Raw genomic sequence first — 23,171 nt, forward strand, 5'->3', positions numbered from 1 at the left:
GACGACCAACATGTCCTCAATACTGAAGCCGTTCTCGGTCTATGAGGGGCCATGCGAGAGTGGTGTAAGGCGTGGATGCCCGACCGCAGCACCCCATCATCAACCCCCATCCCGGGGTTTGGCTGCAGCCGCGGCGGGGCTGGGCTCCCTCCCGGTTCACCACCACTCCTATGGAGCGAGGAGAAACCTGGCAGCTGCTGCAATCGGAGGAAGGAAAACAACGCATCCCGGAAAGGCCATCCTTGCAGGTAGATTTGCAACACACATATTCACCCAGCAGATTTAACCCCCCAGACAGTTGCCTATATTTTCTGATCATCTCTCGCAACCCGCACAGCCTAATCTCAATCTGTCGCCCATTAACGCCACCAAGCAGAACTGGGTCAAAATGCACCCAGTCATCAACTCATGCTAGTTGCATATTTTGATCTGTTTATTTGTCTGATTTATTTATAGGGTATTATCTGTTATGTGTGCTCACTATCTGTTCATTTGTATTCATTCTAGAAGCATAAGCATAAAGATGCTGAAGGGCTTATGTTACCTATTACCTAGAACTAAGGGTAGCCTACTTTCTGGCAGTTATCTACATTCAGTACAAGCTATTCTGTCCACCTCAATACAGGCAGTTTACATTAGCATTTAATTAAAACACTAACAAACAAGCATCAGCATCTCCATTACACTAGAATGACTTCATCGAGTATTAATCTGGGTAAATACTGAAAGAGAAATGCTGACAAGGTGATCTTCATCCTCTTGGAACATTCCAGAACAAATCTGCTTACCGTCCACAGATACTGAAAACAGAGTTTCACCCAGTCTTTCCCTCTCCCCTAGGTGGTATTGCAGGAGGTATAGAGATCTGTATCACCTTTCCTACAGAATATGTGAAGACACAACTGCAGCTAGATGAGAGAGCCAACCCACCCCGATACAGAGGGATTGGTAGGTTACTGTGTGTGTGTGTGTGTGTGTGTGTGACCGCTCTCTGAATGCACGTGTGTACTAGACTTCTGCTGGTGTGTTACTGACCCTTGGGTACTGTGTGTGTGTGTTTGTATTTATGCCTGCAGGTGACTGTGTGAAGTTGACTGTGCAGGACCATGGTCTCAGAGGGTTGTATCGGGGCCTTAGCTCTCTGCTATATGGATCTATTCCCAAGTCTGCAGTGAGGTGAGGCGGCACACACACACACAGACACCCTATACTCTTTTCATCTTACATTTACAGCTACACTTAGCAGGAAGATTTTTATGTAAATCACAAAGTGGGGCTGCAATAGAGAAGAGCATCCCATCCCCATGAATTGAGACGCCATAGATTCAACCTATTTGTCTAAATGAAATTCTGGTGTCAGCTATGGGCACTTCTTCACCCAAAGGAAGTGATGAATCGAAACTTAAGAGAGAAATACAAAACCGTCTCCTAAACAGCAGAAAGCAGAAAGCTGGACTCTCTGGACTTTTGTCTCTCTTGTCCCTTTGGTATAAAGCATCATAGACCGGCCAAGTTGATAAACATGAGCGTGCTGTGTGCAGCTTACTGCTGTCACGTTACATGATTTCTAGGTAGTGAAGTTCAAATTTTTCAAAATTACGTCTTGCTGCCGTTTAGAGCCATGTGCAAATACATTTCATCTTGCATCTTCTCACATTTAGCATGCTATGGGCTCTAATGGAGTCAGCTGCACAAACGTTCCCTCATTGTTGAGGTTTGTTTTGTTCATAATTAATATTATTATTATCTTCTGCTCTTCCTCTCAGATTCGGGACGTTTGAAATGCTCAGTAACCCCATGCGGGATGCCACTGGTCGCTTAGACAACACAAGGAGTCTCTTGTGTGGTTTAGGAGCAGGGATAGCAGAGGCTATCGTGGTAGTCTGTCCCATGGAAACACTCAAGGTTGGTGGAGCTAAACGTTACCACAGATGTTTCTCAGGAAGCCCATCCCTCATTTTGGTTTGCTGAATGAACAATGGATTGATGAAATGGGCTCCTCTTTTGATTGGTTTTCTTCTGCCAGGTGAAGATGATCCATGACCAATGTTCCCTTCGGCCACGCTACAGAGGCTTCTTTCATGGAGTCAGTGAGATTATCAGAGAACAGGGTAAGAGAACAGGCTGGTTCAACATATGGGTGGCTCTTATTTCTTCACCTTGCACTTCTCTAACGCACAAACATTTAGAGAGACAGGAATATTTGTTACATTTATTGTCTGGGTGCTGTCGCTTTGACCCTTGTACTTGTTATTGTTTACTTGTAATGTTGACGATTGAGGAATTAATACTTCTGTGACTTATAGTTCTAAGTTTCTGGTGTCAGCTAAATACCTAAAATGTGAATATTTTAGCCCTGCTTACCTACTAGACTGTATGTATGTGTACTCCCTTGTGCATGCTCACATGTGGTTTGTGCTAATTACCTGTAATGGTAAAGGTAAAATCTTTTTAATATCTGTTAAATTCATTTAGGTGTGAGAGGGACATACCAGGGTCTGACTGCGACTGTGCTGAAACAAGGAACCAATCAGGCCATCCGATTTTATGTGATGAACGCGCTACGCAATTGGTACAAAGGTGAGAAAGCCAACTTCCCTCAAAAAAAAGTCCAATGTTCCCATCTTTTATTACTACTCATAGTCCATTTTGCGGCAAATCTGTACTTGTGTATGAGCCTGAGTCTAAGAATATATATATTTTCCTCCCTTTTGTCTCATTTCTTTTTTTAACATGAGTCTAACCTTATGATTTGGTCTCCAAGGTGATGACCCGAGGCGTGAGATGCACCCCATTGTCACGGCAATGTTTGGAGCAACAGCAGGAGCTGCCAGTGTTTTTGGCAACACTCCTCTAGATGTGGTGAAGACAAGAATGCAGGTAAGGAATACACACTCTTACGATTTTATTCCTGTGATCAGGTTTGTCTTTTGAATGACACTGAGTTTTTGTAGGGTTTGGAGGCCCACCGGTACAAAAACACAGTGGACTGTGCCTTCCAGATCTTGAAGCACGAAGGACCGCAGGCGTGAGTAACCCTGATCCTAATCCATGCACTCTTTTGCTCCTCTTTCAAACAGCTGTAACAAGTATGCAAGACACTAGATGAGCCATGGCACCTTATCTCATCTTGTCCTACCTGTAGGTTCTACAAAGGAACAGTTCCTAGGCTTGGCCGCGTGTGCTTGGACGTGGCCATAGTATTCGTCATCTATGAGGAGGTGGTCAAACTACTCAACAATGTATGGAAGACGCAGTAAACCAACCAGAGAGGGAAGCGCAGACCAGTGCCTCATGCTACGTGTAACTGACCAGCTCTACTATTCTAGTTCATTGCTCTCTACATAGCCAAGAAAGGATCAAAGCGTTATTCAGCTTGACCAGGCTACTCTCTGATGCGTTAAATAAACGGATAGAGTTTACTCTATGATTTGTAAGACATTGCCCTTAACAGGGTGAATATAAGGGAAGTAGTGGCTTGTTGCTAAACTGGTGTCAGGCATTAGTCTGTGGGCCAGTCTTATCCCTCATCCTTGACCCTTGAATCTCATTCCCCAGATGAATGGAAAACAGTCAACCTGTTGGCTTGTTCATCAGCACTTCAATGGCACAAAACAGCCCAACTAGAGGAGATCTTCAAAACATTCGGTTACCCCATTACCATTTTTCCCAACTTTTCCCATTTCTTTAGTGGTCAGACTTAGGAATGAAGTAGGGCTAATCTTATTTTAAAGAAAATCAAGGAGTACATCAAATTAACAAGTAGATGATGTATAGATTGGTTAATCTGTGCACTCTAGTGCCCCAGACAGAACTTGTAGGATGAGAACACTGCACAACTTCAATGTCTTTCAATTTCTTGAGTCTTCTTTTTATGAGTCATACTGGCAGACCATCAGTATGAATTCAAAAAGAGGCTAGAAACACAAGGAATCAATGAGATGTGCACTATTTAACCAAAGGTTCAAGTTAGAGGGGGCAGGGAAAAAAAGCCTTGAGACTGTTTTAACACAAAGGGATATCAAATATGTCTGTTACGATTTAGCTTTCTATGACTATTGTTACTGTACATGTTGTAGAGAGTGAACACTTTTTACTTCTATGAAACCATACATGTGTCTTCTGATTCACCAAGTACTTACTCTACTGAACTAGGGACAGAGTTTGTTGCCAGACACAACCAAGCACACCGCAGTACTGAAATGGATTTTGACTTTGAACTGTCTTTACAGTACTTCAACACATCTAGGTGTTGTAATTGCTTACTTGAGTGTCCTTGTGGATCATCACACTAAAACATTATCACAGACAATGTACAGTTTTCCCTGGCTGTGTCTTGGTGATTAACTTTAAAGAGATGCTGTTCATTGTGCATTTTATGACTGCTGCTGATAACAGAATATGGCTGCATGAATCTTGATGTAGCATCTATCCTGTTGCACATCAACAGTGGCCTGCATGGTTACTGATACTGCACCAACTGGTCTTGAGTCAGTACGCTCTCCTGCAGGTACGCTGGTTCTTTCAGAGAGCCTACTCCATAAACGTTCATTCATTTGGCACAAAGCTGAAGCAAAGAATCCTTACATAGCACTATCTTCACATGTGGTCTTAAGAGTAGGAAATATTAGAAGTAAGTGAGCACATAGTTGCCATCCTGGGCAAAGTTTCAAGATCAGGCAAGTTGCTGAGGAAAACTGTGTCATGTTTTCACAGTGATTTCCTAAAACGGTGTGGGAAGCCTTAATTGGGGCCAATTTGATCAATCTTGCTTTGACTAGTTAGCCCCAATCAAGCTATCCCACACGACTTCCAAAGATTGGGGTGGAATTCTAAGCGTTTTTAAACCATCATAACCATTAACAATCATTCAAATGCTCAAAACATTTCATTTTCAGCTGTCACATACTGTCCGTCCTTGTATCGAAGGCTCAGCCAATCAATTTGAAAGTGAAATACAGGTCGTCAATCAAATTAACCAAAATATAAGGCCTGCAGTTGGGTGACGGCGTGCTAACAGGATTGAGTATATTTATAGGAAAATTTAGTTAGTGACTAGATTTTTAGACATGCAGCCTAAAAATGTGGTAATGAATCAAATTGACTTCTATTCCAGATTAAATCACAAGATATCAATACTTCGACCAGGTAAACCAACTGATTTTGATCCAGTTCAGCTTCAAAGTGACTGTGATTTTCTTGTGCATATTAATCCAATTCAACAATCAGACTGCCTTTTAGTCAGATTGGGTGGGTAAGGCTGCGTCTAAATGTTATACGTCACTATCTTAAATACACACAAACCTGCTTCTCAAGTATCCCTAAACTGCTCAGGCTAACCGGTGAAATTGACATCTATTCTTCAGTGTATGCACTCAGCTAGTTATCACTGCTGTGGTCTTGAAAGGTCCAAAAACAAATTCTTAACTTGCCTCTCATGTAGTGTTTACAGATGTGTAAAGACAACAAAGGTGAAGGAAATATGACAGAGGCTCAACACTTTAGCGAGCCACTAGACTTTACGCAAGGCTTGGTTTTGGATCAACCTACTTGCACCACACAGCCTTGCACAGAAGTCCTTATCTTCTCTTTGCCAAACGTCTCCAGTAGAATCTCCAATATAACATCCCTGATAGTAGCAAACCTTTATTACATTTTACACCAAGAGCACCAGAATATTGTTTAATCCTTATTCATCCACCATTTTGTCTCCACAAACTGAAGCATATTTTTACTGTACGAAATCTATATGTATCATTGCTGCTTTTATAAATAGGCCAACTGCATGTCTATGTAATCATACAGCATATCAGATTTGGTGTGATCATTCACATTTTGGGAGATCCAGTTGGGTAGCTTGTAGGAATCCGTACAACATCTGAAATTAACAATCATTTGTGTAAAAAAAAATGTAACATGTTGGCATGACAAAAAAAATCATCAATTGCAGACTCTAAGCTATCTTAGATCAATTCTCCCTGTATGATTTACATGACTAGATTTGGAAACCTAATGACATTTAGACATAACCAGGTTTCATTGGCCTTAGAATAAACTTGTAATTAATGAACTGAATCTGTGTGACCGTGTGTTTATGAATGACTCCATGTGCCATCAGACAAATACACTGATCTGTAACAAGCCCAGGCTCTAGAAGGGTGTGTGTGTCTGTGTGTATCGTGGTGACCAAACATTAACCTTGTACTAATCTTGGAATTAATTTATTTCTATCCTAATCTCTTTCAAATCCATAGAAAATCTGGGCAAGAAAGGGGCCTCCGTTGTTTCAATTCTTACTTACAACAACCATGACATACACTGGCATTTAAATCAACATTTTAATCATTTGTAATGTTTACAAAAGCCAGTTGAATACAGAGGCTAAATCCTGTATTTTCCTCAGTAGGGTGAGGAGCAGAGAGTTCAGTGTGTGGTGATGACCCATGTCTTCACCACAGCACCAGAAAAATCAGCAGGCTGGAGCTTTGCTGACTGCCTGACAGAGGAGATTAAAGGCTGAGGGAGCAGGACCAGTGCCGTCAGCATTAACATCACACAGAGGATGTATTAGCGCTCCCACCTGCTGCATAGCCGGTCCACCTGTCACCTATATAGTTCACCTAGTAAGGCTTAAGGTGAAGGACTGGACACACATGCTGTTGTGAAATACCTTTCCCCATCTGCTAGTTTATCCTTTGTGACGTCTTCCTACTCCCACTTGAAATTTACTCCTTTGATCCCTCCCTTCTTTAGGGATTACATTTATTTAGGAATTCAGGCCCATAGGCCAAGCATTAGGTTATATATTACATTGTGAATACATAAACCTTGGTTATGATTGGTGCATATTGGCATGGCGTCATAAAAGAGCTTATAACTCAAGAGTGGGCTTTAACAAACATTATTAAACTCGGTATACATGTCAGGACTTCCGTTCGATATATCCAAAACAAATTTCAGGCAAAAATGGGGCATTTGAACGGCAGCACTATGAGTGTTAAACAACTCACAGAGATGTTAATACTCTGATTCGTATTACAGTATAGGTCCTAACTGTCATAATCTCAATGGATGGATTTTCTGATCATAATGAAACTTGCTGTAAATGTCAAAACATTGAGCATTCACACTTAGCTAAACTCCTTACAGCGTTAAATCTCTAATATTCCTATATGGGCTTGAAACTGGAGTAGGTGTTTGCACCATGACTAGAGTCACTTGACACAATGCCATTGTTGACAAATAGTGTAATAAAGCCACTTGGGGGATTAGGTACATCCGTGTCACCTTGGCTCCAGCCAGCAGGCTTCCCGACAGTAGAAGTCGTAGGTAGAGAGGTATGGGATTGGCTGCTGCCTGGGTTGTGAAATCCTCAGCCAAAATTAGGGAACAGATGTATGGCTACCTCCTCCATCTGGAAAAAAACAATACAGACTCAGTTGGCAGGGGAGTAAAGTGTGAAGAAAACTGTTACATCAGTGTGAAAAGGAACAGAGAGAGAGACGGCATCTTACTCACATTCTAAGACATTTGTCTTTCCCTCCACTGGCCACTCTTTGTCCATCAGGACTCCAGTCCACCGCATAAACCTGCCCAGGGAAAAAACAGGTCACTAGGAAAAAATACTTCCCAATTACGGTTTGTCTATTCATTGATAGATATGCATACACCTCCATCTGGAAGCAGAACTTATCATGAACCCCTCCTGCAACTAGATACCTCTGTACTACCCACTAGACGCTTGTTCCTCCCTCACCTCATCAGCATGGCCAGGTAGGTCCATGCTGAGCTTGCCAGTCTTGATGTCCCAAACCTTTAGTGTGCTGTCACTGCTGCCACTGACCAGCAGCCTGCTGTCTGCCGACCACGCCACTTGATACACAGCTGCCACATGGCCGCGTAGGGACATCAAGTACCTGCAGACAGGTAGGCAGCCAGAGACACAAAATTAAGTTTACAGCACCATCAGCAGGACGACAGCAGTACTACACACAGTCACATTTAGCTCTCTCATCGACTGCGCAAGATTAGATGGGTCGTTCTGGGTGGCTGTACGCATTTCTTACTTTCCGGTGCGTCCGTCCCAGATCTTGATGGACTTATCGAAGGAGGCAGAGGCGAGGAGCCTGGTGTCCGGGGAGAAGAGCACTTCGTTGACCAGGGCGCTGTGGCCGGTCATCCTGGCTAGAGGCTTTTTATCTTCTGCAGGATTCCACAGGAACAAGGTGAAGTCATCTGATCCAGACACCAACCGCTCTGGGGCTGTACCCTACAATACAGGAGCAGGAGTAAGAACACACATATGGGACAGGGTCAAAGGGACAAACACAGATGAGCAGGAACTTACCCTAACTTTGTTGTATCTCTGCAAGGCTTTCTCCTTCAGCTCTTCCACTGGGGAAAGAAAAATGCTTGTTAAATCACATCATTCCCCTCTGAACACCATTTGTCTGTCTGATACATGCTGTCACACAAGCGAGCCTCCTCTCCACAACATAGGAAAGGTATTTTTCCGACAGCTAGCTTGTTTATCACATCAGAGCAGACAGGCTACAAGGACAAAATGCAGTCCCACTAGAGGTAATGGAAGTGGCAGGCCCACTTACATGATCCAGTGAGATCCTGGGGGTTGACAGTGGCATTGGCAGGTTCAAAAGCTCCAGTACGCAGGACATAGTCTGTGCTGAGAGCCAGGGTGTTCACCCAGTGGGCGTGGCCCTGCAGAGTCCTACACTGGACACCCTGCATTCACAGATATAAATAAACACACATTCAAGTACAGCGTTGTCATGAAAATGTCTCCACCCACCCTTGTAACTTTCTGTGTGTATGCTGACTGCTTGGCCAGGACTCACTTGAAAAAGACGTTCTCAAAGTCTCAACCACACACACACAAACTTACATCTTTGGCTCTCCAGACTTTGACAGTCCTGTCCTGGGAAGAGGTGTAGAGAAGTCCGTCTCCTCCCCACTTCACACAGGTGACCGACTGGGTGTGTCCTGTCAGGATCTTCTCACTGCGTCCCAACACCGTGTCCCAAATACGTATTGAGCCATCCTTGGAGCTACTGGCCAAGTACCGACACTCTGGGTTACTAAGAGAGGGAGGGAGGGGATGGTCAGAGAAATAGACAAATTAAGCAGGCAGTGAAGAATAGAGGAAGAGAGGAAGTGAGAAGGCGAGGAGAATGGTATACTCACAGATGGAGGGGTTCCCAGCAGAGCCAAGTGATCCACTTGGTGTGTCCTGTCAAAGTCTTCCCCATCTGCTGTCCCGTCACTGGATCCCACAGACAGATCTGTACAAACAGTACCACAAAACAACATTAATGCAGTAATAGATGCATCTTAAGACAGATTATGGAAAGACAAGTGTGGGTGTTGGAGAGCGTATGAAGCACACCTGACTGTTTTTGCACCCAGAAGCCAGCTTCTTGCCGTCAGGAGACCAGGCAATGGTCAGTACCCAATGGGTGTGTCCTTTAGTAGATCAGAATAAAGCACAATGGTGAGTGTCTAAAATAATTATTATTGCTACACTTTTTATTCTTGATATATAAGAAATTGTGCTGCATTATCGAATTAACTGGTGGAATTATGCTAAAAAATGCAGACCTCTGGCAGTGTGGTGAGGCGTCTCAGTGGTCAAATCCCAGAAACGCACTGTGGTGTCACCTGACCCGCTGGCCAAATACCTGAAACAAACAAGGACAACTGAATCAACAAAGAGCATTGTGTCTGAGCTGGAGTGGCTTCTCTTTTGCCACTCTGAGGCATCCTCAGCTTACCATCCAGAGGAATGAGCCACAGGTAGGTATTACTGCAGTTTCTGCCACAGCTATCTGTTTTATATGACCTGCTTGGCATGTGCCTTATGTTTACAGCTTAGGACATCCCGACCAGAGTGCTCATAGTGGGGAATAGCAATTTGCCCTACGCTGTTGAAGTTGAAGTTTGTTTATTTATATAGCCCTTTATAACATGCATGTCTCAAAGGACTTTACACAGAATGAGCCTTACTATATCTAACTGATCAACAATCAATGATAGAACAGAATGATATAAGACAAACATCAGGAAAAGCACAAGACACACAAAAGCCGAATTGATTCAAGACATAACAGCCTACCTATTCTACATAGCCATGGTCCATGACGTCCATGACTTTTCATCGTCAGTAAAGATACTAACTTGCTGGCAAGCTGCCAACTTATTAGATCATTGGAAGTTTATTTTATAGAGTGCGATGGGGTCAGCTCTTATATATTATATATTTCAATAAACATCTGGTTTTGTGGATCACTTTTTGTGTCTTCCCTGATTGAAGTGTGTTTGTCTTATGCTGTACCTACTTTTTTATACATTTTAAGGAGCTCTGGATAAAACTAACTACCAGTGTGTCATTACTGTGACAAAAAGACAAAGCTATGATGGCAGTTGTGGCATTGTGTTTTCTGTAGCAGTTACTCACTTGCCCGTGGGGCTGAAAGCAGTTGAGATGACGGCCTCTGTGTGTCCCTGTAGTGAGCTGGTACAGCGGGCCACGGCCCGGACCCTGAACACAGCCTGCGGCTGGTACACCACCGGCAGGACTTGCTCTGTCTCCACACCCAGAGCCTTCACACACAACCCCAGACTGGACACCACCTCAGCCTCTCCACGCGCAAAAAATGCCAGTGGCACTGGCTCGTCCTACAATGGATAACAGATAAAGCAAAGATATAATGAACATAACTGAACATAACTAGGCAGCTTAAACAGAACCAAATGTACACTATGGCTGTGACATCTCTAAGAGCATAATTTATTAATTGTGATAAATACACATAAATCAACAGTAATAATAAAGTAAGAATAAGTTATAACACAATTAAATTCTGCATCTGATGATTCTAATACCTCAGCTGTGCTTTAACATGTAAACATTCAGCATTGTGTTCAAGCCCGAGCGATATTTTACATCACTATTTAAATTGTGACATATTCAACTATTCAACTAATATTATCCACATTTCCCTGTTTGCTAAAATGCAATTTTTTTTATTCTGAAACATTCGGATGTCTATTTTCACTTAAAACTGAGTATTGTAGATGTGAACAAAGCCTGGCTATTCTTAACTTGGCTTATATGTATATACAGGTATTGACAGTTTAATGCTTGCAAGGTATACTGGAAAGCTGCAGATCAGTAAATACTGTACACCATTAATATGGATATGGAATTTGTGATTCCACTTTTATATCACATAGCAGGCCCGTTACCTTCTGTAGCAGTGCATTGCAGACCAGCTGCAGTTTGTCCGGGGTGATGTCTAGTGGCACATCAAAAGGTGAACCCAGAACCTCTCCACCCTCATCCTGAAACTGGATCAACAGCCGCTCCACATCCACACTCGTCATCCTCTCTTTCGTTCAGATCGACAACTTCAAGAGGAACAGTAGTAGTAGAACCAAAAATAGAAACAAAAAAAGTCAGAAAAAGCCATCCTAAAGCAAACTGTTAATAAGGATACAAGATTAGTCTCTTTTGAATGCTGTATGGGATAGCATACTGTGTGCAGTGTGTCAAAAGGTGTTAATATATAAATACTCATGGTGGAATTAAATCACATTTATCTCAGTATTATAACTGCTTGTACTTTTGAGTTCAAATGATAGATTTATAAAGGTTAGGATTAACAAGGCGTTTGCCATCTAGAATGTCAAATGTCGATAGAAATTTCACCCCAAAAATGATTTTCATTACTCTGAGAATTGTAACATTGTCATGACAACACTCGTACCTGGTTGTCTGTCTGGGTGTTCACTATGTTAACTCATGTTGAACTTTAGCTAAACACTAACTGTGGTACTACGACAGGAAGGAATTTCTGTACAGCCAAGTAGTAATATTGTTATTATAAAGCTTTTGACCAAATTTGACGTTAGCAGTCCAAATGAACTGCTTATGTCAACCCATAAAAGCTAGCTAACGTTAGCCTGCTGTTAGCCAGATGATCATTTTGGGCACTGTAGCTCCTTTTAGGAACGACCGCAGCATGTTTCCGTAAGCGTAACTTGTTTACATGCCTATATCCTGTTCATTATACGTCGTAAGATTGCTTAATAAAGCTTAAAACTTACCTTTATCTGTTATTCCAGCACAGTATGAAAGTTCCCCACGTGTATACTACCTAAGAGCCTTGAAATCGAGAGAGCCCAACAAACCTTTGGAGTTGTCAATTGCAGTTGACGGACTCGCGCAATGAATCATGGGAAAGTGTAAGCGAAAGAGTGCCCCGCGGCGTATCAGGTTTCATTCATTGGATTTTGTTACCCATCTTTCATTTTATTATATCTCTGTAACTTCTCTGCGCGATATTTATACGTCAACATTCAGCTACACGTCACTACAATAATTTTTAAATTTCCAAGTAAATTAATTAATAAATTAATTAATAAATAGTAATGATAATGATAACACTTTTTTTTTGTTTTAAAAAAAAAAAAAAAATAGTAGTATGGTATTCTATATTAATTATTGTTTTTTTTTTCATGACTTATGGGAATAAAATTAGGTGGAATGAAGGAAAGAGGAAGTACAACATTCTTTTTTTAAGTGATTGTTGGAGTGCCTGTGCTTTTTGTTGAACAACAGAAGATTTGTAATGCCTTTGTATAGCCTACCTCAAAGTAAAATGCTTGACTAAAGTCATTAAGCTTTAAAGTGGAAACATTTCATCCTTCTGTGACTGCAAAAACGAATTCATATATTCTTATGTAACCTAACAAGCCAAAGAAATGTCACAGTCAGCTGCTCTTTTGCACTTTTAATTAGAGTACCTAACACATTTGTTTTGGGATTAACACATTTTCATCATGAGGGAAACAGAATTCCTGCTTGCATATTTTCAAGAGAATTAATTCTGATCACTGATGAACTCTAAGGCATTTTCCAGTACTTTCCTAACAAAATGTCAGAGGAAATTGGTTCAGCTTGTACTTTAAAATGTATTTCACTGCCACAGGCAATATGCTACACACATAACATAGTAGTCCAGTACACTACAACCCTACATGTGATTGTTTACTATTGTGGTGATATTGTGTACCATATCAATCAATTACTCAACCACATGTATTTTATCTCTAACACCCAACACATTAACATGAACAAGAACACACATACACACACACATGTTCAAATACACACCCAACACACACACACACACACACACACACACAGACATACACTCATTACGACATAAATATCCAACAAATAATTCAACATTGCCATTAATACAGAGATTTCAGAAACTTGATTTTTTTCTTTCTCAACAATCATCACGTCCACACTGAAGAAAACAAGGCAAACTGGTATTATACTAATGTGGGGAGCGACAGTTAAAAGACAAACATTTTGTTCAAATCTAAAATGATATTTAAATACAGAAAAATAAATCTAAAATCTGCTCCTTTCATGATTGTGTTCAAAGCTGTATAGTCTGTCATTATACACATTCGATTTTTACATACATTTTAAATAAAGTGACACAAGATTGAAAATGATTGTCTTCCACATCAGCACAGATTTTGACATACATTTTGATTTGGTCCAAAAAACGTCCACATCTGACAGGAATTCAGGTATCCAGCACACTGCATTTTAAATCTTTCACACCAGCCCTCCTCCCATCTTAATGACATCTTCGTAGGAGACCTGGCCCCAATAGTTTAAGCAATTACTCCATAGCATTTATTTTAAACGACTCCAGTGTGGCTGATTTTTACTGCACCAGCAGTTAAGATAAATAGAGAAACATATACTTGTTTATCAAATAGTTTCCTATGATTGTCAAAACTTTCTCACACTTGTTTTATCGCCCTCTGCACTAAACTGCAATCCGACACCTGTAGGTTAAACCAAAACATAAAAATGTATTTGTGAAAATTATTTGACCCGAGTCTGCATCCTAGTGACCTATAGAATTTGTAATCATGTCCCCTCTTGTCAAAAACAAAACTTTATCATACTTTCTAACTGCTTCTAAACAACTGTGTATCTTGGCTTGTTATTCCTATACCTCCTGCTCTTCCATCGGCCCACTAACAGGCTGAAAAGGCCCATCGTTACATATATATGGCACTCATTACAGAGATGATCACATTCTCTTGAGTAAGACAAAAACACTGAGAAATACTCGTAGAACACTGTTCCAGTGGGAGCAAGAGTCTGACTGAAGATGTATTCTATAAAGAGAGGGAAACATTCACAAAAGTATTGGTCTCCGGTCCGTACAACAGCACAGTGTGGTTGACGTTATTTTGATGACGGAGTAAGTCTGTCCAGTGGATGGATGGGATCCTGGGGAGATCTCGAATGTGGGTAAAAGGCCTGTGTGAATCAGGAGGGGCGGCTGGGAGGAAAGGTACGGTGTGTGTCAGTAACACTGATCTTATTTGTTCAGCCCGTTGATGTTTTCAGGAACCAGGCCTTCCATAACGGCACGTTTAGACTCCAGGATCTGCAAGATAAAAACAAAAATGTGATCCATAATCTAAATAACTCTGTTGATACTGTAGGCTAACACTTAAGGGGCTTTCACAGTACGGACTGTAGCCACGTCAGCTCGCTAACATGCATGTTTTCGAGTGTGAATGCTAATGGAGTCTCCTGAATGGATCCAGAGGGACTCTCAAACAGATGGTTTCCAGCTGTCAAATATTGATGCTTCAGGACAATCAATAAGCATTTTTATGACAAGAAACATCCCATAGCACAGCATATCACTGTGGGAATAGGGCATTTACTTCATTGTTACTGTGCATTCAGTTTAATAGATTTTGTGTATAGTAGACCTCAAATAATAGTGTGAAAACATTAGAGGACAATGAGTCTCTGGCTGTGAATAGTTACATGGTGAATGATACCTTACATTATTCCAACATTTACTCTCCTGCTCCACATTCTAAAATTAAGTTTCTTTGTTTGTGTATGAGTAAAGACAGGTCACTGTTTGTAAACAAGGGAATGCTTATCCATCAATAGTTCTAGATAGCTATGTAGTTCAGTATAGCTACAATAATTAAACACATAAAACAGCAGCAAAAGAGCTTGTCACACTTTGTCATAATTGTTGTTATAATAGAAGAAACAAAGCGAGACAGAAACATAAACAGTATGGAGGGCTTGGAGCAGGGAATAGTAGCTTTTTGATCAACTTCAGAGGGATAAATACATACAATCTTTTGCTGTGTAATTCAGTTTTGGTTATGCTTCCAGCGATGTTCAAAACTGGATCTCATTACATTCTTTATTTGCTATATAAAACAATGTTTTGACCACTGTGTTACTTGCAACCATCTGGCCCAAGCCCTCAGATAACATCAGCTTTATTGATATACTAAGAGTTATTACAGCAGTTGCACAAATTGCCTTTGAATTAAGAGTTGTAACTTTTAAGGGAAAGCCGCTCAATTTAAGAATCCATATGCTATATCTTTGTTTTATTGCTGAGGCTAGTTCAGTCGATGTCTGTGAATATGATCAACACTAGAAATCCAAATATGTACTTGCTGTTTATTTTAATTTTTCACACAAATGAGATTCATGTAATGGTAGTGTTAACAGTTCTGAACCAGAAAATGTACCCATATCCCCAGAAAATCACACTGGATACAGTCAAAATATAATTTTATAAATGATAAATGATGTATTTGTATCATCATCATTTTGTAAATGATAACAATGTAATAACCTAAAATGAAGATATAGCTAAAGCTACAATGCTCATACAGAAGACTCACCTGGAAGTTAGCGCTGAGGCCAATGATGCTTTGCATGTTTGTACTGTAGTAACCCAAAACGTACTGTCCTCCAGAAGCGGAATCTCATCCTTATCCACAGATATCTGCGCACACACACACACACACACACACACACACACACACACACACACACACACACACACACATACACACACGAATTGATGCAGCATACACTCATACAGCATTTATACACATAATTTAAAACAGTTTCCAAATATGATACAAATGATAGTATATCTCATTTTCACTTTACCTGTATGACTTCATTTGTCTCCGGCAGGTCATTCTCCTTCACCCAGACAAAGGCCTCATAATCTGACGCACTCTTAAACCCCACCTGCAGGCCAACAACCACATTTAAACTATTGTAGATTTAAACTACAGTTAAATCTGACTACTGTCTCGTATCTTTTCCCCCAGCTGGTATTTCCCTCTCTGGCTGTCCTAGTACCTTGTAGAGGCCAATCCAGTCCCAGGTGGAGGACATGAAGTCTTCCTGGATGGTGTAGTTAAGAACTGCGTCCTGGTCAGCGCTCCACACACCCTCAGGAGACACGTGCACCAGCGGCATGTCAAAGCACTTCCTCAGCTGCAGGGAAGACACAAAGAAAGAGAGAAGGAGATTTATTAACAATGTAAGGAACCAGTTCACTTTGTAGCGATAGTAGAGAGAAAGATGCACACTCTATTGCTTTCTTCTTTCAACTGATACCAGATGCACAATGACCCCATAAGCTACTGTAGGCAATGGATGGACTTGAACGAAACACACTTTTCATCACTTAACTGTGTTTGGTTCCTAAGGAATCTGTACCTCGCAGTATCCCAGCATGCCTTTTGGTTTTATAATTCTGGTGTTTATTTATATGCTTATTGGCAGGTCATATATTTGGGTGGTGTTTTTTCTAGTTATTAAAAGTAACAAGGAAAACTTAAATATGATTTAATACAGAAAACAAACTAATTTGTTTAGGATGTATGAGTATGTGTTTATGAGTGTTGATTTCTGCTTTAGCTGTTCTTCTGAGTCATTACCAATCTATTCTGTCCTCTCATATTACAGTACTACTAGCTAATACTACTCTATACACAGTGCTAAGTGTTTAGTAATGGCCAGCTGTTCTAATTCCTGCCCATTCACACCCCACTGACATTTAGCTGAAAACATTTTAGTATTGTAATTTAAAATCACCAACACCATTAAATAACCTTTCCCTGGCTTAATTTCAGTTTTTAACCCAATTTCCTCTTGCTAGCTTATCTAACCACTGCAGCAGTATTCAAACAGTGAAGCTATTGTCTGATCCTATTCAGTAGCTCTATGGACTGAACTGGGCAGTGCAAAGCAGCTAGAGTAACACTGAGTCTGCTCTCACCTCCAGACTGAAGGTTGCTATGACCGGCTTGTGGTCACTGACTCCATAGCTCATATCGCAGGTGTAGTTGTCCTGGGTGACTTGGATTGGAAATTCATCGTGTCCGTCGTCAGTAGAAGTCGACGCCCTCTCGTCATCCTCTTCCGACGGCGGGCTTTTGGGTTTGATGCGCCAGAGGATCCGGTCTGTCCAGGCTGGTTTCCTCTTCTTACCACTGACCAAGCAAGGGCGAGTATTGATATCACATTTTCCTTGTACGAAGTGAATTGAACTCTCTGTTTCTAAGGCTTACCTTATACGCAAATAGCCTGCAATATATTCAGTAATCATATTTGTTCAGATTTCTAAGCCTCACAGCCAAAACCCATAAACCAGCTCTTCTCCATGCTGACTTATCTAGGTGGAGGCTGGGCTGTCCGAAACATAGAACAGCAAGTGGGAGTCAGATGCACATGCAATCTTAACAGCTAACATCTCTAAGTCTCTTCTGATATTCAGACTATACAGCAATACAGGTATGAGCTCACTTCCATATTAACTATTAACTATTTTCTCTCCTACATACATGCATTCACTACGTCCATTCCCACATACGCATAAATTGCTCTCACATTCACAATTAAAGTTTTTAATTATTATTGTAGTAGTAGTTGTAATAGTAGTAGTAAAGGTAGTAGTAGTAGCAGTAGTAGTATTAATTGCCTGCAGTTCTCTCCAGTTTTTCTCAATGCTTTCCCCACTGTGATTTAATGGTTACGATTTTACATTTGCAGTCTGAGTCAAAAAACAGTTACATTACTTATCTGGTTTTAGTAACAGTTATTATCATCACCTACCAACTGATAGGCACCTCTAACTGTGCAGTGCATGCATCGACTTGGACAGAGCAAAGAAGCACCAAACTTATATGAACTATTGATTTATAAATGAATATAATATTATATAAACGCTTCATAGATAAAAATGCTTTATTACTCCCAGTTGACATCAAATTATGAATTACTTGCCAGTGGTGTTATTATTACATGCTGTATTAAGTCATTTGTTAATCAGGATGATCAAATGAAAGCTATACAGGCTAAAACAATAGTAGGGTATAAATGATTGCTAAAGCTTTTACTTTTTTTTTTTTAAATTTTAGTTTAAGTTATGAATATGAGAACAATTTATGTATATGAGAGAGATAAAATCATGAATCATGAGAGTGGATTTCCTGTTATACACATGAACACACACACACACACACACACACACACACACACAAACAACACTCATCAGCATGCTGTTAGAGCTCACAAACCAGACGCACAGAGGAGCGATGAAGGAAACATGCTGTGGAGAAACGATGCATGTCAGTAAAACTCAGCGTGTACATGAATGGACAATACCATCTCACACAGTATTTCCCATTCACAGAGAATGCATGTACACACACATTCACTATATGAAAAGCAACACGTACGTTGTGCAGGAACAGACTGGGGGGTGCTGGGGGCTGGAGGGAGTCTAATTAATTTGTGGGTCATGTCTGCTGCGATGTTTATAAATACGCTTCATTCATCAAGGATATTAATATTCACTAAACCCCTTTGTGCTTTATCATTCCCGATGCCAGTGTCTCCAGTTATTTATACCTACAAATAGCATATTCTACAGTAGAGTCCATGGTTATTTCTGTATATCTATGGAGACACCCACCTTGGGGGGTCTAGCTCCCTGTACCAGGCCCCCAACCAGACAGACAGCAGCCCCCAGGTGAGGGAGGTGAGGAGGAGGAGGATGGTGGTGCTGCAGCGCTGCAGGGGCCGGGGTCTGTACATGGTTAGGGGCAGCGCCAGAGAGCTCTTTCTGGGAGGGACACATACATGGTGCTGGGATCAGGGACCAGCAGCAGGGAGAGTTAGATGTCACTTCAGAGACTATAAAGCAGATGTTTATCTCCTGTTCACCTGCCAGAAGACGTTTAGGATGTCTGGATGGGTTACTGCTTCTCGTTTTAGAGACAGCTGTGGTGGCCAAATTTTTTTTAAATGAAGGACAGAGGGAGAAGTGACTGAAAACTAAATATTAAGTAAGGAGTTGAGGTTTGGGGGTGGGGGCATGCAACACAAAAACACTGAGTGCAGCTTACTTAAAACCAAACCATGTCTTCGGAGCGCTGTGCGAAATTCAAAAGGAAAAGAGACCGCAGATCAAGTTTGGGTGCATGTTTGGGAAATGTGTTGAGTATAGGTTAATGAACAACTTTGTGTGTGTCTGTGTGTGTAGCGTATGTTACCTGCTATCATAGGTGTCAGAATTACGGTCAAACTTGTAGGTGGGTTTAAACCTCAGCGGCCCCTCTTCAAATTCCTGGAGGAAAGCTTCCTTCTTCTTCATCATGGTGAGCTGCGGGAACATGAAATTGACGAGTAAGTGTGTGTACGTGTGTTTGTGTGACTCTGTGTGTTTTGTGTGTCTGCGTGTGTGCATACATGTGCTCGTTCTGATTTGTTACCTGGTCTTTCCCCCACAGTAAATTAAAGCGCTCACTGTTGATGGACGAGCGGAGGAAGTGCATGCCGTGGTCTGCTATACGGAAGTTCAGATCACCAAACCAGAACACAATCCTGTGAGAGGGGGATGGATGCTCATGTCAACTGCTATACAACAATCCCCAAGAGGTTCACAGAGCATGTGTGTGTGTGTTGACTGACTTGTGGTCCAGGACATGCGGTGTGTTGTCGATGTCAAAGTCTTGCGTGTCCAGGATGTACTCAAACTCATCGACGCGCTGCAGGGCATAATTCATATGAGCTGCTAGGTGGCAGTTGAGGAAACACACCATGTGGCCGTAGAAGGAAAAACGCACTGATACACCTCCTTTATTGCCCTGAGGGGGATGAAGAGAGGGGGAGAGAAATATGTGAAACAAAGAGATAGACCGTGGGATTTATGTTCACCAATCACAATTGAAAATACAGATCAGTTTTATTCCAGTGTTTACAAACAATGCAAGAGAACTTCTTAATGACTTGAAATATATTTTAAACCCATGTTTAGCTGTCACTCAGCTAGTTTATAGTATAGCTAGTTTCAAAAATGAAAACAAAAGCTTTCTTCGGTGGGTCAAATCTTTTATTTATACTGGAATTACGGATTAGACCATTGATACTGAACTAAAATTATTCATCTAAATCTTGCAAGTGTTTGTCCCAGCCTGCAGCATTCGTTTTATCACTGAGTGTCCATTGTTTATGATTTCACTTTGTCAGAGCTGTTGTGCATTTCACTAAACAAACACAATAGGCCTTTCATAACATGTTTAATCTCTACAGCAACTAATCCCAACAGAATTCCTGGTGTGCAGTTTAAGTGTTGCCTGTAATGTTGAGCGCTAACCAGTGCTGCCACTATGATTTCCTACCCAGTAGCCGAAAATGCCAGTGCGGGTGTAGGTGGTCTGGATGTCTCTGATGAAGGGAAGGTGTACTTGCTTAGCAAACACCAAGAGCAACAAACCCTGCATTCTTATTGATGTGACCTGTCAGAGAGAGAGAGAGAGAGAGAGAGAGAGAGAGATATTATGTTATTATCCAGAAATATTTTATTTTATCTATTCATTTAATATGCAGTTTATTTAATTTACTTTATTTCTGTGTCAATTATGTTTGAATGTATGCTTTGGCAACATGTGCACATGTACGTCATGCCAACAAAGCTCATTGAATTGAATTGAATTGAATTGAATTGAGAGCAACAGAGAGAGAGAGAGAGAGAGAGAGAGAGAGGGAGAGAGACAGACAGAGAGAGAGAGAGAGAGAGAGAGAAAGAAAGAAAGAAGAGCCTTCAGAACTGTGCTGTTCATACCAGTCATTTACACACACAGAACAGACACACATACACACACAGGACCTGAACTGGTACAGTCTATTTATACCTGACTACATCCTATTATTATGTCCCTCCTTGCTGTCTCCTCTCTCACCTTGACGAAGCCCCTGGGTGCCAGTGTGTCCATGAGCAGGTGGCTCCAGGAGTCCTCCACTATCAGGTCTGAGATGAACCGCAGAGGGGTGGCGTTCACCTCCTGCAGACTTACACATAAACACAAAGGAATGATAAATACACAACAGTCACATCAAGTCTGATCATATTTATTTATCTGACCACTAGGTATGTTCAGTGTGGCCCTGTTTCTTGTCTCTCCTCAGTCCAATGAGATATCTTTTCCTCTTTTCCTGCCCAATCAACCAAAGAAGAGGCACCTCTCCTAATTCTGGTCAAGTTTCAAATTTCATCTTGCAGAGTTTTTGTTGTGTGCAGTCTCACCCAATAACGTAGAGGTCTGTGGGGGGCTGAACATCTAGCTGCAGCAGAGAGTTGACGTCTGCAGGAGGCTCCGCTGTGGCCACGTTCCATGTCACCATGTGCAACCTGTCAGAGGGTGTGTGTGTGTGTGTGTGTGTGGGAGGGGGGGGGTAGGTGGTAATGACAGGAATGACCAAGATGAGGGAAAGAGAGACAAATATTGACAGGATATCAATAACCTAGTTGCATATTTCTCTGATTTTCTTAATTAAATTATTCACAAAGTTATTCAATTGTTCTACTGGGTGTTTCAAAAGCAGGTATAGAATTTATAATAATAATGAAAAACAAAGCTGGATAATTGTAGTCATTTTAACTTATAAAAAACCCTGATTTAGTCATTTTAACTAAAAAAAATTGTTTATTTAAATCTAATAAATAAACAAATAAATAATTTTGCAATTTTTACAAAATAATTCAACATTCAATAGTTCAGTAATAGGTGTACATGGAAACAGAAAAAATATAGAATATAGAAATATAGAATAATTAATATTGCATATAAAAATCTATACCTATTACCTACTTTTGAAGCACCCAATATTTTAAATCTACGGAGGGTTAATTGCAAATCACAAAGAGGTATCAAACTGCAAAAAGATTTCATTTCAGTTTCAAGTTGTTATTTCTTTGCTCAAAATGTAGGCCTGCTTGATCTCCTTCATAAAGTCTCCACCATGTTAAATCCAGTCATGATCCAGATACATCTAGAAATTGAGCTCCTATCAAGTTAAGTCAAGTTATCAAGTTGCTCTTCTCATTGTCACATTATCTTGACCCGCAACATTTTCAGTTCAACGACTTCACTCTCTCTCTGTTTTTTCTGAGAACGTGTGTCAACCTGAATGCGTCAGCTGGACTGAAGCGTCCGCAGAGCTGGAAAGCCTCGTCCAGCGTGCGGGACACTTCTTCGCTGGCTTCGTCGTCGGAGCTCATGTCCTCCACACACGTCAGCAGCTGAGTCAGACGCTGGCGGAGCAGCATCTTGCTCCTCGAGCCCTGAGACACCGAGCTGCCCACGCTGTCTGAGCGCACGCGTGGACTGTCTGTCCATGAATCCATCTTTGGTGCTCAGATTGAACGAAAAACAAAATTCAAAAATCTCTCAGGCTGACTGTGAGTTTCCTGGTATGGACGCAATTATATTTCTTTAGATTGTAGACCAAGCTAGATAGAGATGAGAGTCCAACAAGGACAAAAACAAGCAAAATCCAATGTTGTTGGGCTTGATTTGGTAGTTGTTCTTGCTTTAAATGCGTCCTTTTCTTCTTCTTTTTCACTGCTGGTTGCTTTGGTTGCTTTGGATCCTAATGGTGCAAGAGGCCTCCGCTCAGCTCACTGGAAATATCATGAACCGATATCCTAGTTAGTAAGATCTCTCAGTAGGTGCTTCAGGCAGCTTCTCTTTTAGATCCTCTGAACGGGCCAGGAGGAGCGACTTCAAAGCCCAGGGTGAAGTGTGTGTGTGTGTGTCCGTGCGGGTCGAGTCCTTTTCATGTCGGGCCTCTGGCAGAGCGCTGTGTCGCTGTGTGTGATCATCCACTGACTGAGTGAGAGGGACAGAGCAGCGGGGTCGACTTGGGAATGCGGGCAAGAATGAGTCAGATTTGGACTATAATCGGAGGCAGGAGAGAGGCA

The 23,171-nt window shown here is 41.3% G+C and overlaps 3 protein-coding genes across 3 annotated transcripts; 1 reads left to right on the forward strand and 2 right to left on the reverse strand.

Moving 5' to 3' along the window:
- The first annotated feature begins 10 nt into the window (after positions 1 to 10).
- On the forward strand, positions 11 to 3,260 carry slc25a1a (solute carrier family 25 member 1a). Its single transcript, XM_071521967.1, has 9 exons — positions 11 to 248; positions 841 to 948; positions 1,077 to 1,176; positions 1,767 to 1,905; positions 2,027 to 2,111; positions 2,476 to 2,580; positions 2,765 to 2,880; positions 2,955 to 3,028; positions 3,146 to 3,260. Exons 1-9 carry the CDS (start codon positions 11 to 13, stop codon positions 3,258 to 3,260), a joined length of 1,080 nt encoding a protein of 359 aa, XP_071378068.1.
- Positions 3,261 to 5,660: 2,400 nt separating this feature from the next.
- nle1 (notchless homolog 1 (Drosophila)) lies at positions 5,661 to 12,184 on the reverse strand. Its single transcript, XM_071521949.1, has 13 exons — positions 12,124 to 12,184; positions 11,263 to 11,424; positions 10,472 to 10,692; positions 9,616 to 9,695; positions 9,404 to 9,480; positions 9,202 to 9,299; positions 8,903 to 9,095; positions 8,607 to 8,742; positions 8,348 to 8,394; positions 8,067 to 8,269; positions 7,757 to 7,916; positions 7,519 to 7,589; positions 5,661 to 7,414 (listed from the first exon to the last, which is right to left on the reverse strand). Exons 2-13 carry the CDS (start codon positions 11,398 to 11,400, stop codon positions 7,402 to 7,404), a joined length of 1,437 nt encoding a protein of 478 aa, XP_071378050.1. The 5' UTR covers positions 11,401 to 11,424; positions 12,124 to 12,184; the 3' UTR covers positions 5,661 to 7,401.
- Positions 12,185 to 14,435: 2,251 nt separating this feature from the next.
- inpp5kb (inositol polyphosphate-5-phosphatase Kb) lies at positions 14,436 to 22,595 on the reverse strand. The gene is given in 14 exon segments (XM_071521970.1): positions 14,436 to 14,504; positions 15,787 to 15,857; positions 15,860 to 15,890; positions 16,061 to 16,144; positions 16,259 to 16,396; positions 17,184 to 17,397; positions 19,315 to 19,341; positions 19,462 to 19,571; positions 19,681 to 19,792; positions 19,880 to 20,055; positions 20,590 to 20,706; positions 21,151 to 21,259; positions 21,495 to 21,599; positions 22,375 to 22,595. Coding segments are annotated over 14 exon segments (1,584 nt in total).
- Between the last annotated feature and the right edge of the window lie 576 nt (positions 22,596 to 23,171).

The sequence above is a fragment of the Centroberyx affinis genome, unplaced genomic scaffold, assembly GCF_046629955.1.
Source record: "Centroberyx affinis isolate AG114_WGS23_722 - 3 ecotype Tasmania unplaced genomic scaffold, CSIRO-AGI_Caff_v1 ptg000946l_1, whole genome shotgun sequence".
In the NCBI taxonomy this organism is placed as follows: domain Eukaryota; kingdom Metazoa; phylum Chordata; class Actinopteri; order Beryciformes; family Berycidae; genus Centroberyx; species Centroberyx affinis.